Here is a 12,730-nt window from a genome sequence, read left to right as displayed (position 1 = left end):
GGAACTGTTTGCCTGGTAAGGGTAACAGACAAAATTATTTTCCAGGGTTTGACTTACAATCTGAGCTTTGTGAGGGACTTTAAAATAACTAATGTTGGGGGTGGAGAAAAATTTAAAGAAATACGGTTCACGGATCGCACACTCTCATCAGCAGGCATAGTTGGTGCAGTATAATATAATAATAGAATCTTTTGGATTCTTTAAGCGTATTTATCCTGTTAATGTAAATAATACTAAATGCATTGAGAAATGCATTACTTGTTATTTTATTGTATTATTAGCGACCACTACAGATGTTTGATTTTACAGCAGTATTGGAAGCTCAGCTCCCACTAGCTCCCCATGTAACGCAAACCCTGGTTGTTTCCATTTGCACTTTATAAATATTGATTTTAAATCCACTTGTAATACATACAAGAAGAATGCCTTCCGCTAAAGGTCAGACTACCTCAGTTATCATCAAAGATATGCCTTGAACCATATAATCATGTACATCAAAGTCTAGTCTATTATTTTGAATTGCACCTGTGAAATTGTATCTTTTTATGAAAATGAAAACACAAATAGAGAATGACTCATACTGGCTTTGAAAGGTAATGAAGCTTGAAACACACAATGGTTTTAAATAAGAAATAGGAAGGAAAATCAACATCCTCCTTATTAAATTAGTTTTTTTTAAGACATGGATACAAATCCACTAACAGCAATACTCCAAGTGAAATTACTCAGGCCCCTCCAGAACTGAACAAGTCTAATTGTACTCATTGACTACACTTACATGCACATAATATTCGCTTTTTGCCTTAATTTCAAAAAAGCCGACATTCCAACTAAGCTGTTTACATGGCTAATGAATCTTTTCGGGGTTTACCAGCGGGGGTCGACTTTTTCAACCGTGCGACCACAGCATCCCTCTTTCATTTCTTCAATCAGTTTCTTGAAAATGTTGGCGTAGCGATGTGTGCGCATATCCGAAGACTGATATCCAAGTCTTTGATAATCTTAAAAGTAGCTGTTTCTCCTTCGTATCCGGTCTGCAGCCCTGCAAACTGTTGGCTGGTTGATTTGTATACAGAAATCATAGCAACGCACAGCGCTGACTATAAGCCCCGCTGGCTTATAGTCAGCCAGAATGAGACACACATTTCTAATGTGCTGTATACATGTCCAAACAATGACTCTAAAACCTCAATAATACTGGAATATCACACATGTCTTAATCGGAAAATGCTATATTCAGAAAAGGCCTTATTTGGAATATCCAAACAGAATATGCTGTTTAAGTGACTTGTATCAAATTCGGACTATTGTCATTTTCGGAATAATAGTGGAATATTGAGTGTTTCTGTTGGTTTGCCTGTCTGTTTGACTTTAGTCTTCTAGAATAGGTCAGAGATACAGGGTCAGGGGTCCTCTCAGGGAGTTGTCATATAAACTTTCCTAGCCAAAAACTGAATCTACCCAAACAAAGAGGCATTTAACATTTGCCTCCCTGCAAGGTCATGGTTGCATTGTTAACTTTGCCATTCCACCTTGACCTTGAGCTTTCTTCTCCGTAGTGGGCCGCTGCGGGGCTCCATGTTTTCACTGTTCCTTTCTTTCCCAGGTTAACAATATTTGGTGTCGTAGGAGATTTAGAGTGACGAAAGTCAAACATAGAAAACATCGGAAAAGAATGTCAGAGCGGACAAATTTAAATGGAGGACCCGAATGCAGGAGACCAGTTGGTAGGTTGATTGAACAAAAAGAAAGCTTTTAGAAAAACAGCTGGATTTAAAAAAAAAAAGAATAGAATAGAATAGTCAGAAACACTAGAAGGGCAACAAACTGGAAGAAATTACACACAGAAAGCCAGAAACAAACGCAGACAATCTGACATTGAACAAGAGAACACGTCTAATATACACAAATAAAGCAGGGTCGTAACCAAAGACAGTGACAGAAATGGACCTACAGACCCCGTTGTTCTGGACGGAGACCAGTGAAGTCTATTAGAAGGTCTTTTCCTGTGATGCTGAGCATTACTGCGTAGCCTCCAACTGAGCTGGAAGATGTAGATGTGACGTGAGCAAGTTGTAAGTCTTCTGGTAGCTGTGCAAGAGAAATCTCATTCATTCCAATCAGCAGAGACGGAAAGGTAGGTATATGTTAGGAGATAACATAGGCACAGGCTAATTACTGCTAACTAACATTCTAGTTAACATTAACATAGACACAGGCTAATTACAGCTAACTAACATGCTAGTTAACATTAGTAATTAATCCTAAACAGCTAATGGAAGTCCAAACCGTCTGTGTCCTTCTACTGACAATAGGTGATTTGTCGACTATGGGACAGGAAGTCACTTGGTTATGACACAATCGTTAGCCTATTTTTATAAAAACGTCTGCTACGGAGCCGTTACGTAAGATACAAGGTAACGGAGCCTTTTATACATTGTCTTGTTTCTTTAGAAATAAACAACGGACAAATAGTCTTTAAACGCTTCAGATGTAAAGTTATTCACTGTCAACGTGGTCCCAAAACGAATAGTGGTCAATGGGATGCTAACAGCAGGTGATGGCTTATTAGCATCAAAATGGTGCCATAGGAGCTACGCTTCGTGGACTCTCACTTCCCCCCCTTGGTGGTACCGAGGGACAGGTGACCTGAGGAACCAGTGAAACACATCAGGGCGGGGCAGACATTCTGGGCGGGAAAACACTTACTCTTTTTGATGTATCCCTTTTTAGATGCAAACATTAAAAAGACATTTCGAGTTTCAACAAGCTTACTTTAGTTTTGTATTTTTACAAAACAGTATATTATATTTCCCCTTTCCATAATGCTCATTAGAAAATCATTAGTGACTAAACTATAAAATGAAGTTGGAGTCCTCTTTATGTCCCTATTCCTTTACCAACAGTGGACGTTAAAATCCCATCTGTCCTGATTTGTCCTCTGCTACTACCCATGCTCTAGAGAAAAAAGTATTTGCAGTGACAATCCTTTACAGCCACAACAGATTCCTGGCTGATGCATGGTTTGTAATTTTAATCAGGTTTCGTGCTAAACAGCTGCCCGTAGACCTTGAATTATTCCCAGTCTTGCCTTAGGCGTTTCTCATTTCAACAGAGTGAAAATACGGCTAGCTGAAGAATGTAGCAGCAAGCAAGCACCTGAATTAAACAGGAATCTCTCAAGCCACATGAGCCTCTACAAGATGTAAAGCAATCACACTATTTCCTGTCAAGCACATTTACTCTGGGCTTACTTAATACCTACTTTTTATTCTTTTCTTTCCCAATTGCAGCAGTCCTCCACAGTGGATCTGATGATTAGGAGCATTTTGTTGAAGCATGCTGGAAAGTATGGGTGCCGGGCCCAGACCAGTGCTGACACTGTGTTTGCCGAGGCGGAACTTCTGGTTCGAGGTGAGCTCGTTATGTGTGTCATTGCACCAGTACACTGTGATGTTGTGTACACTCTCTAGTAATGGATGGGAAGCCATCACCAACAATACCGTGAAATAATGTTCATGGTTTCTGCGAATGTAAGAAATTGGCTCCAATTTGTTAAGTTTGCTCCTGCTAGAGACAATTGCACAGCAGTGATTTCTTCACCCCCCTTTTGACCTTTACATCTTTTAATTTGTTAGGGTTCCTCTGAGTATGGCTGTACAGACGGTCTGTCTGCATGAACAAGTTAAATATGTGTTTAACAAATTGGCTGATCAGATTCTGGGGCTGTTGAGTCTCGCATTGCCAGAGTTATCTCCACAACGCTGTGGAGTAGGTCTGGGCTGTGAATATTTCTTTAAACCAATCACAATCGTCTTGGGCGGCGCTAAGCTGCGGACACAGCAACGATGGCTCTGCTAAATAGGAGATGATCTAACAAATTCTTTATAAAACTTCCCAGTTAGAGAGGAGATGATATAAAATATTCTTTGTAAAACGTCCCGGTTAGAGATGAGATGATCTAACATAAATATCTTTATCACAAGAACATGTATATTATAATTTGTGACATTAGCTTCTCCCATACAACCCATCTCTAGTATAGTATTTGATGTATTCAATGATTGTTGACATTAAACGCTAATACAGGGGAGGATATATGCCATGGTGTGGTAGACTTAAACAAAGGTATTCTTCCTATAGCGACACAAAATGCATCTTAATAGTCTGAAATACAAATGCACTTTTCAGTGCACCCTTCTACTGGGCACTTTTTGGGGACACAGTACATTGGATTTCATTGAGCAGAGCAGCTGCCAGCTTTTCATTTACAGCCGTTCCCCCTAGAGACCTTAGACGTTTGCTGCACTTGCAGATTACATTTCTTCTGAAGACTGAGGTAAACACATGTTCAGCTGTATTAAAACACATGAAGGGCTGCCACACTGTCATGATTAGCAGAACTGGTAAACTGCCGCCTTAACTCCAAAAAAAAAAGCGTCAATGTGCCTGAATCAGCGTGAAGTCCTTGGCAGCTGATCTGCGTCGACCCCAATCCTGGTTCAGTTTAGTATGTTGTGTTCTTGTCTGTTAGTGCAACAGAAAATTGTTGTTGTCACCACATGCACATCTTACTTAATGCTTGCATGGTTGCATTCATTAGTGTAGCTAACAGCAACAATGCAGGATTAAGACATCACAATATGGACCATGTGGAATTGATTCAAACACCAACAGAGATTCCATGTGTTCGTCCCTTGTGTCATGACATTTCTCAAGTATTGCTGGTTCAAACCTGTAATTTGATCTGTCTCCTACCCCTCTTTCCACCAGGTCCTCCTGGACCCCCTGGAGTGGTAATAGTAGAGGAGATCACTGATACCACGGCCACCCTGTCCTGGACTCGTGGCCTGGACAACCACAGCCCTATCAGCACCTATAATTTACAGGCCCGCAGCCCATTTTCATTAGGCTGGCAAACTGTCAAAACAGGTAATCAATAAGGAGCAAATTGCAGTCTCTAGATCTGTGAGGTTAATGTGGGGCCATATTCCTGCCTAAAGTCAAGTACGGAGATGGTAAACCAGCCCAGCTAGAGCAAGGTTGCTCCTTTCAAATGCCACAAACAAACATTAAATAGACATTGTTGTGTCAAGGCATGTTCATATATCTAAACACAGAGGACTCTGTGTGTGTGTGTGTGTGTGTGTGTGTGTGTGTGTGTGTGTGTGTGTGTGTGTGTGTGTGTGTGTGTGTGTGTGTGTGTGTGTGTGTGTGTGTGTGTGTGTGTGTGTGTGTGTGTGTGTGTGTGTGTGTGTGTGTGTGTGTGTGTGTGTGTGTGTGTGTGTGTGTGTGTGTGTGTGTGTGTGTGTGTGTGTGTGTGTGTCTCCGCATGTGCATTACAGCAGCGGGGGTGGGGATAATATATCCCTAAATGGCTTATTGTGGTTCAATACTAATGGAGGGCCTACAGCCTGTGTACAGCAGCGTGTTGGGTTAAAAAAAGTGTCTTTCTGTAGAAGAGCAACGCCGGCATTGTCCGGAGAGAGTGAGGTCGGTCTCAGCCGTAACACCTCTCTCTGTCTCTTCTGTTCAGTCAACCGAGTCAACGGGCGCCATGTGGTGGGCGTGTTGTTAGTGCTGCAGATAGGAAACGTAAAGTAGTACTCTATCACTTCTAACTTTCTCTTACAGCACAGCTGTCGTCTTAAACTCATGTGTTTGGGGATTTTTTCAGATGACGTTGCAGTTATTAAATCATGATTTCAGCACTGGAATATAAATAAATAAACGTACTAGGAACTAAGCATCAGCCCGCTCCAAATGGGCACTGCACTAGTCCTCACAAAGAGACTTTTAAATCCAGAAGTCATGGCCAGGTGTCTTACCCTGTTGCTCTGGACAGTAGTCATCTTTTCTCAGATACCTGGTGAAGAATTGGAAATGCTGGTTTGTTTATCCTTCTCTTTGGTTTTAGATGTGAACTTGGCTGTAAAGTAACTTGGAACCAATACCCAATGTCATTCCTTTGAATTTTAGTCAGCTTCATATCAGCGATTAGTGGAAAATTAACCTTTTGGGCTTAAATTATAAGACTTATTCATGTTCATTTTGTATAGATGCACTATAACTGCATAAAAAATGAATTAACTTGATTTTTTCCCTGTACCTTGACAGAAAAACCATCAATTACTATCACTCAGCGTTAAATGAAGGCTTGCCAAGCATTGTGTGTAATCCATCTTAATATGCCTTGTGATAATAATAGCAGAGTTTAACGTGTGATAATGATTCATCCCCACAGATATATAAATCACACTTTGTATACACTCCTCTCACATCATGTCTCTTCAACCACATTTAATTCGATAAAGCACAATTAGGACTCTGTGATGTATTGTCAATGTTGAACTTGTTAAGATTAGCATGAAGGGGATTGGGCTTTTAGCTCGGCCTCCTTGCAAACAGAGTTATCAGCTCATGTTTGAAGAGCAGCTTGCTTGACAGAGTGGGCTCAGTATGAGCTGCTTTGGATGATAAGAGTGGGAGCTCCTCAGCGCCTTAGTTAGCACACAGAGACCTCTGGTTCATTTGTGACATGGATATGCTTTCAGTCAGCGTTTGTTTGTTGTCGCAGGATCAATATTGACGGAGGTCTACTTTGGCAGCCCTCAGGAAACTAGATTAGTTGTGTTACCTGCTCGTAGTTCTCTTCAAAATACATTAAATTCAATTTTATTTATACTAACAAATCATAACAGGAGTTATCTCAAGACACTTTACAAATAGAATAGGTCAAGACCGCATTATCAATTACAGAAAACCAACAATTCCAACACAATACAATAATAAAACTTGACTGTCTTTCAGTCTCGGGATGTGATTTGTAATTGCATAGCTTTCCAAGTCCTCTAAATCTGTGAGTAAGCTGCTGTACAGACATCAAACCAACATTTTCAAGTAAATGGTGTATCCACACCACCTGGTGTAAAAATCTGCCAAGTCACAGTGGATCTGGAGACAAGGTGTCACACTGTGCAGTCCTTAAGATAATACAGTGGTACTTTTTGTATTTTGGCTCTGTACTCCAGCATTCTGGATTTGAAATAAAACAATGGCTATGAGGTTAAAGTGTCGACACACAGCTTTCACATACAGGGGGAAACAGCGTAGGAATTATCCCCCAGTTTTATGGAACAGAACAGAAAGTAATTGGAAACAGTCTTGAAGCCGTCATATAAAGTCATAATATGTTAATGTGTATAATCCTTTGCAGTTAATGACTGCCTGCAGGCTACAGCCCAGAGACATCAGCATACACTCGGTATCTTCTCTGGTGATGCTCTGCCAGCCGTCCTCCCTTATTGCTTGTTTGAGTCTGGCCTGGAGCAGTGAAACGCACTCAGTGGCTTGATCAAGGTCAGGTGACCGCCTTGGCCAGCACAGAACTTTCAAATTTTCAGCCATAAAAATACACCCTAGCTGTATTTGAAACGGCTTCCCCATTCAGTCAGTCATTATTACCTATACAGTACTCATTAAATAGTGACCTGGACATCGGACACTCACTGAAAACACATCGTCGCGTGACTTGTGTCATGAGATGTGGTCAGCATCATGTAAACAGATCAAAACTAAAATACTTCTGTTACGTCCCTGAAACCAACACAGCACTCAGGAGAATAGTAAAAGGTTGTACAAAAGTCGCATGTTACATTTGCACTGTTTAGAAAGGAAAGTCCGCTCCATTTTTCCTTTTCAGTTTTCGCTGATGCTTCTTCTTCTTCTCCTCCGGTAAAACACGGCCGCGTTGCCTTGTGGTACAAGGGAGTCAAATGTATGATACATTGAATGTACACTCAAATTAACAGTGCATTGTGGGTATTTTAGAGTGGACTATATAGCGAATGAAAATTGGAACAACACTACAACATGGCGAACGTACTACGTGGTGCACAATGTCCGTGACAGGGAACGGTTTGGAACACAGCTCCTTTGGGGGGTGTTTTTTATATGAGCAATGTGATTTGTATTTATGTGTGAAACAAATAAACCACATAAACAAAAAACTTTCCTACAGGCATTACTCAGTATAGTCATGAACACTCTGAAACATTCTTAAAGTCTTACATCAAGGTTGCCAAATTTGGGGCCCGTGGGCCAAGTTTGGCCCGTGCTTCCTTTATTTTGGCCCGCCATGGTTATTGACGCACTCAAGCTTATTCTCGTATTTTAAGAAGTGCTTTAAAATCATAATGACTACAAAAAGTACATTTTGTGCCGCTAAAAAGTACTTAATGTGAGTGGTATGGCAATGTAAATCCCAGTGCTGGTAAACGTCCTTATTAAACTATGTCTGTAAATGTTTTCCTCAAAGAATTACAAGAATTAAGGTATTCTTTCTCTCTCCCGCTCTCCCTCATGTGCTGTGAGCCATGCTTACGTCACTGACTTTGAGTCAGCCAAAATTTTATTATAGATTTACATAAACATATAAAGAAATAAAAATATAATACAACTTCAAATTTCTTGGCCCGTGGCCATTTAACCAGAAACGTTTGGCCCATATGAAAGAATTTGGGCACCTCTGTTTTACATACTGCACATAATGTAAACATTAGTACAGGACTTGTGATGTGGCTCTTGTCCTGGTTAAATAAATACATAAGCAACCCTGTTGTCTGCAGACCCAGACCCAGTGACGGGGGACATGGAGTCAGCCATGGCTGTGAAGCTCAACCCCTGGGTGGAGTATGAGTTCAGGGTGGTGGCCAGCAACGCAATCGGGACCGGAGATCCCAGTGCGCCTTCAAGAGGAGTTAGGACTAAAGAAGCAGGTAAAGTCATCATTGCTGGATAAATACTACGTTCTAGTCACATTCTGACAGACATATACACATTCAGTCAGACTCCATATAGTGCTGATCATTTATTGTGGCTTGAGAGCTTCCACTAGCTGGTGCCCCCACTTCATGACCATGTAATGTTTTCATTATTAATTTACTCAATTTTAATTGGGCAAAAAGGCTGGAAAAAAGCGTTGTGTTTCTGCTAAAGCAGCCTGTCCTTTAATGCCCTGAGGCAAAGACACAGAGCAGAATCCACTGTTTAGGGTTAGCAGGAATGGACTGAGACGGTCTGGATCCAGCGTGCCGCTTCACTAACTGCTCGTTTCTCGTTCATAAAATGTTATAATTACAAAGGTCAGTGGTCACATGGAAGTGGCTTATTTATCCGTCCTATCTCTTCAGCATAATTAACAGACTAATTACTGTAACTACACACAAGTGTGCTAATTCATCCTTTAAAATCATAATCCGTTATCCAAATGTCAAAAAAAAAAATCAAAATAGAGCACAGGAACCTATTATCACTCTCAATTTGATCGACAGGTATTTGAATGCATCCACAAACACCACACAACAACTGAGTTTTGAATGTTTTCTGATGCTGTTAATGTTTTTTTAAATGTATCATTTAAACAGTGAATCCAACTTTGTCTGGTCATGAAGGACATGAACTACTATATGACATTTTTTTTCTTTATTTTCATCTTTTATTTCTTTTGAAAACTGGTTAAAGTGAGTTGCAGTGTTGGGCCAGTGGTGCATTGTTAACCTTTTCTGTTTCACACAGTCCCGTCGGTGGCACCAGCCAACGTCAGCGGAGGGAATGGCCGCAGGCATGAACTGGTCATCTCGTGGGAGGTAGGCTCCCCTTAACACTGCCTCTGTAGCACAAGCTAGCAACATACTGTATGTGCAAAAAACGCACATATCCCAGTGTGTCTGTTCAATGAACAGTTAGAATTAAACAGTTAGAGTTAATGGAAGCTTTTATTTAGTCTACTCTCACTAAAAAATAATCTTTGCAATCCTTCTATATCACCAACTTGACATTCCAACTGTGGAATGTTTTCAAATCTCCTCAGTGAGGATATAATAAAGATATAGCTTCATGCTGTATAAGAGAAGGCTTTAATGTGCTTGAAATTTAAATTGCTTACTGTACAGAATAATCTCTCCGTTTCTAAAGAAACTAATGCAGAAACTGCCACAGGTCATGCATTAATTATACTGGAATTCAAATTCCAATTATATTTACTAGGAAGAGTTCACTAAAGTTACCAGTATAATTTGAAGACTTTGAATTTAGAACTTCACCATTTGCACTCTAATTAAAATGAAAAAAATGTAATTCCAGTCAATAGATCAACATTTGGAGTGCTAGAGATGGTTGCTTCTAATGAACCTGTGTTGATGTTGATGTCAATGCGTTGCATAATGTCTTCTGACCCCAACTAAAGATGTTATTAGTTATCGGAGGAGAGGAACAGGGATCAGTTGCTTAATCTAATCCGCAGGTAATGAGACGGATAAGAAATGGAACTATGTTCTTCATGTCAGAAGATATACTAATTGTCGACTAATTGTGTGTAAATATGAAGCAACGTTTTTTTAAAGTAGTTCATGGGAAGTCACCTCAGTCCTTTAATCTTGGGCTCACAACATCACTGTGTGCAGTGGAGCCCCTGTGATCTGAAACAACATCAACTCACCCACCTTTCTAGCAGCTTTACAGTAATCTGTAGTACACTGATGGTACTAATTGGCGTGCTGAAGTGCTTCAGGCCAGATTGACAAAAGAACAAGTGGAGATAAGATACACAGAGCATTATAAATATAAATGCTGATATGTCATCATGTGATTTTATGAGTTTATTTTGGTCCTGTAAGCCAGTGTTTCTCTACCTTTCCTGCATGTGACCCTCGGAAAAAGAGCAGTGTCCGCAGTATTGAAACCCCAGCATTAAAGCACAGAATGATAATTATTTTAGGATTTGTACATGATTAAATGTTGGAAGGGGCCGATGGGGTGGAAGTATTCATCATTTAACTTGAGAAAGTATTACTCACCATAATTAAAAATGTGATAATAAATGTGTATGTTAGAGGAATTTTTCATCAGCCCCCTGCTGCTAAAAACACTCCTGAACCCCGCAGGTTGAGATTCAGTTAAATCCATGAGTGGAAACAAGACCGCTAAAACAAGGTTCCCTTTAGACATCGATGCTGAAACAGCTCTGCTATTGTTCCCTTAGAAATGAAACTGTCACTAAGTAATAAATCCTTCATGTGAATATGACTTAATAATCATGTAGAAGTTGCTGCTGCATGTGCCTTTCATTAAAAACCTTCACTTTGTATTGCATGGGAATACTTGTCAGACATTATTAAGGGGGGTAAAGCACGGTTGATGGACGACGCTGGTCCTTGTGGTTCCTAAGCTTGAAGGAAACAGTTTAATGATTTTATGATATACAGATGATTGCATTAGTTTACAGCCAGCTGCATTCACTTGGGCTGAGATATGAGGAGTAGCTGCAGTTTGACTCAGTGTGTGCCGGGGACCTGCGTCCCATTCCCAGAACCATCATGGTGGGATCTCATTTAAACAACAAGAGAAAGAGGCAGACTCAAGGGAGGAAATGGCGAGGATAGTCTTAGTTCTTAAAGGTAGGAGGACGGATGTGTATACGTCGAGCGATTTGCTGGAGTATTTAAGGAACAAAGGGCACAACGTAGAAGGTTGGCATCATCTAAACTCAGACGCCGTCTTCCCTGCTGCGAACATCTTTTACATTTCCTTTTTCTTTTCTAGGGGGAAAATTCAGCAGAAACTTGATTGATAGATAGATTCTCTTTTTTCGATTTGAATAAGAAAACAATAATCAATTATAATAGTGTTTTTCTTGGCTGAAAGTGATTTGCATCAAATGTCCAAGTAGACCTTGGCCGGTGTTCTTGACAGAGTTTTTTCTCATTTATATTTTTATGTTTATATAAAATTTTTCAGCTTTGAAATCTGGTTTCTTCAATGTGTCAAAACCAAACAAACCCCCAAAACAACCAAAAGTAACTCCGAACAGTAAACAAAAATGTTTTTATGGACAAACACTCCATAAATACTGATAATAGTCCATAAACACTATAATAGGTAAGAGACAAGGTGCTTATTTTCTAAAAAAAACAAATGTTAAGGTAAAATCTGTCTAAATCGTTGCTGAGCAGAGATTGGTGGTTGAGATAGAAGCTTCTGTCTGATTAGTCACTGCAGTCAGTGTTCCTTACATGTGAATGTCTTAATGTGTTGCTGAAGGATTGTTCTGATAAGCTGATAACAGGAACACACTCCCAGCTGCACGGCCGTAGGAACAACGATAGAATAACCCAGGTGTTGATGCTCAGCACTCCCAGGAAGCCCTGACCCTTCTGATAGAAAAGGGCAGGAGAGATGCACATTATCTCCTGTGGGATAACACAGAGGGGGATGTTGCAGTCTGCACAGCAATCTGATATCAAGAGAAAGTCTTGGAGAGAGGGTCTTGTGAGGGGTGAGGGGGGCTGAGGTTAGCACGCAGCATTAGAGCAAAGTGACCTTTCTTGCGTTTGAGAGGCAGGCCATGGTAAGCCCATCTGTTGCAGTATTCTACATGATTTTCTCTGAATTTCCTTCATTAAAATGTAATTCTCTGTTTGAGGGTGTGAGAAGAAAGGCTTTTAACTTTTCCAACTAGAGTTGTTCCGATGCTGATACTGAGTATGGGATAATCCTCCCATTCTGCCTAAAATGCTAGACTGGGTCTAGTGTGTGAGTTTATGCACCAACATGATATCATGTAATTTAGCTCCAAAAAAATGGAAGTAGTTTACTTAAGTAGTTTATTTTCTTTTTACGTTATGACTTAGTAGATAATTAAAATAAAAAAGTTCCTTGGCATTCATTCTCT

General features: G+C 40.2%; 1 protein-coding gene across 4 annotated transcripts in view; it reads left to right on the top strand.

Moving 5' to 3' along the window:
* The window catches only part of cntn5 (contactin 5), a 111,568-nt gene that overhangs the window by 90,279 nt on the left and 8,559 nt on the right, over positions 1-12,730 (top strand). For all 4 annotated transcript variants that reach the window (XM_034867147.1, XM_034867146.1, XM_034867148.1 and 1 more), the window contains 4 exons: positions 3,294-3,414; positions 4,774-4,932; positions 8,628-8,777; positions 9,577-9,647. In XM_034867147.1, coding sequence (XP_034723038.1) covers positions 3,294-3,414; positions 4,774-4,932; positions 8,628-8,777; positions 9,577-9,647 — 501 coding nt within the window. The remainder of the gene's footprint in view (positions 1-3,293; positions 3,415-4,773; positions 4,933-8,627; positions 8,778-9,576; positions 9,648-12,730) is intronic.

Source organism: Etheostoma cragini, chromosome 3 (assembly GCF_013103735.1).
Source record: "Etheostoma cragini isolate CJK2018 chromosome 3, CSU_Ecrag_1.0, whole genome shotgun sequence".
NCBI classification, from domain to species: Eukaryota; Metazoa; Chordata; class Actinopteri; order Perciformes; family Percidae; genus Etheostoma; species Etheostoma cragini.
This window is presented reverse-complemented; position numbering and strand designations above follow the sequence as displayed.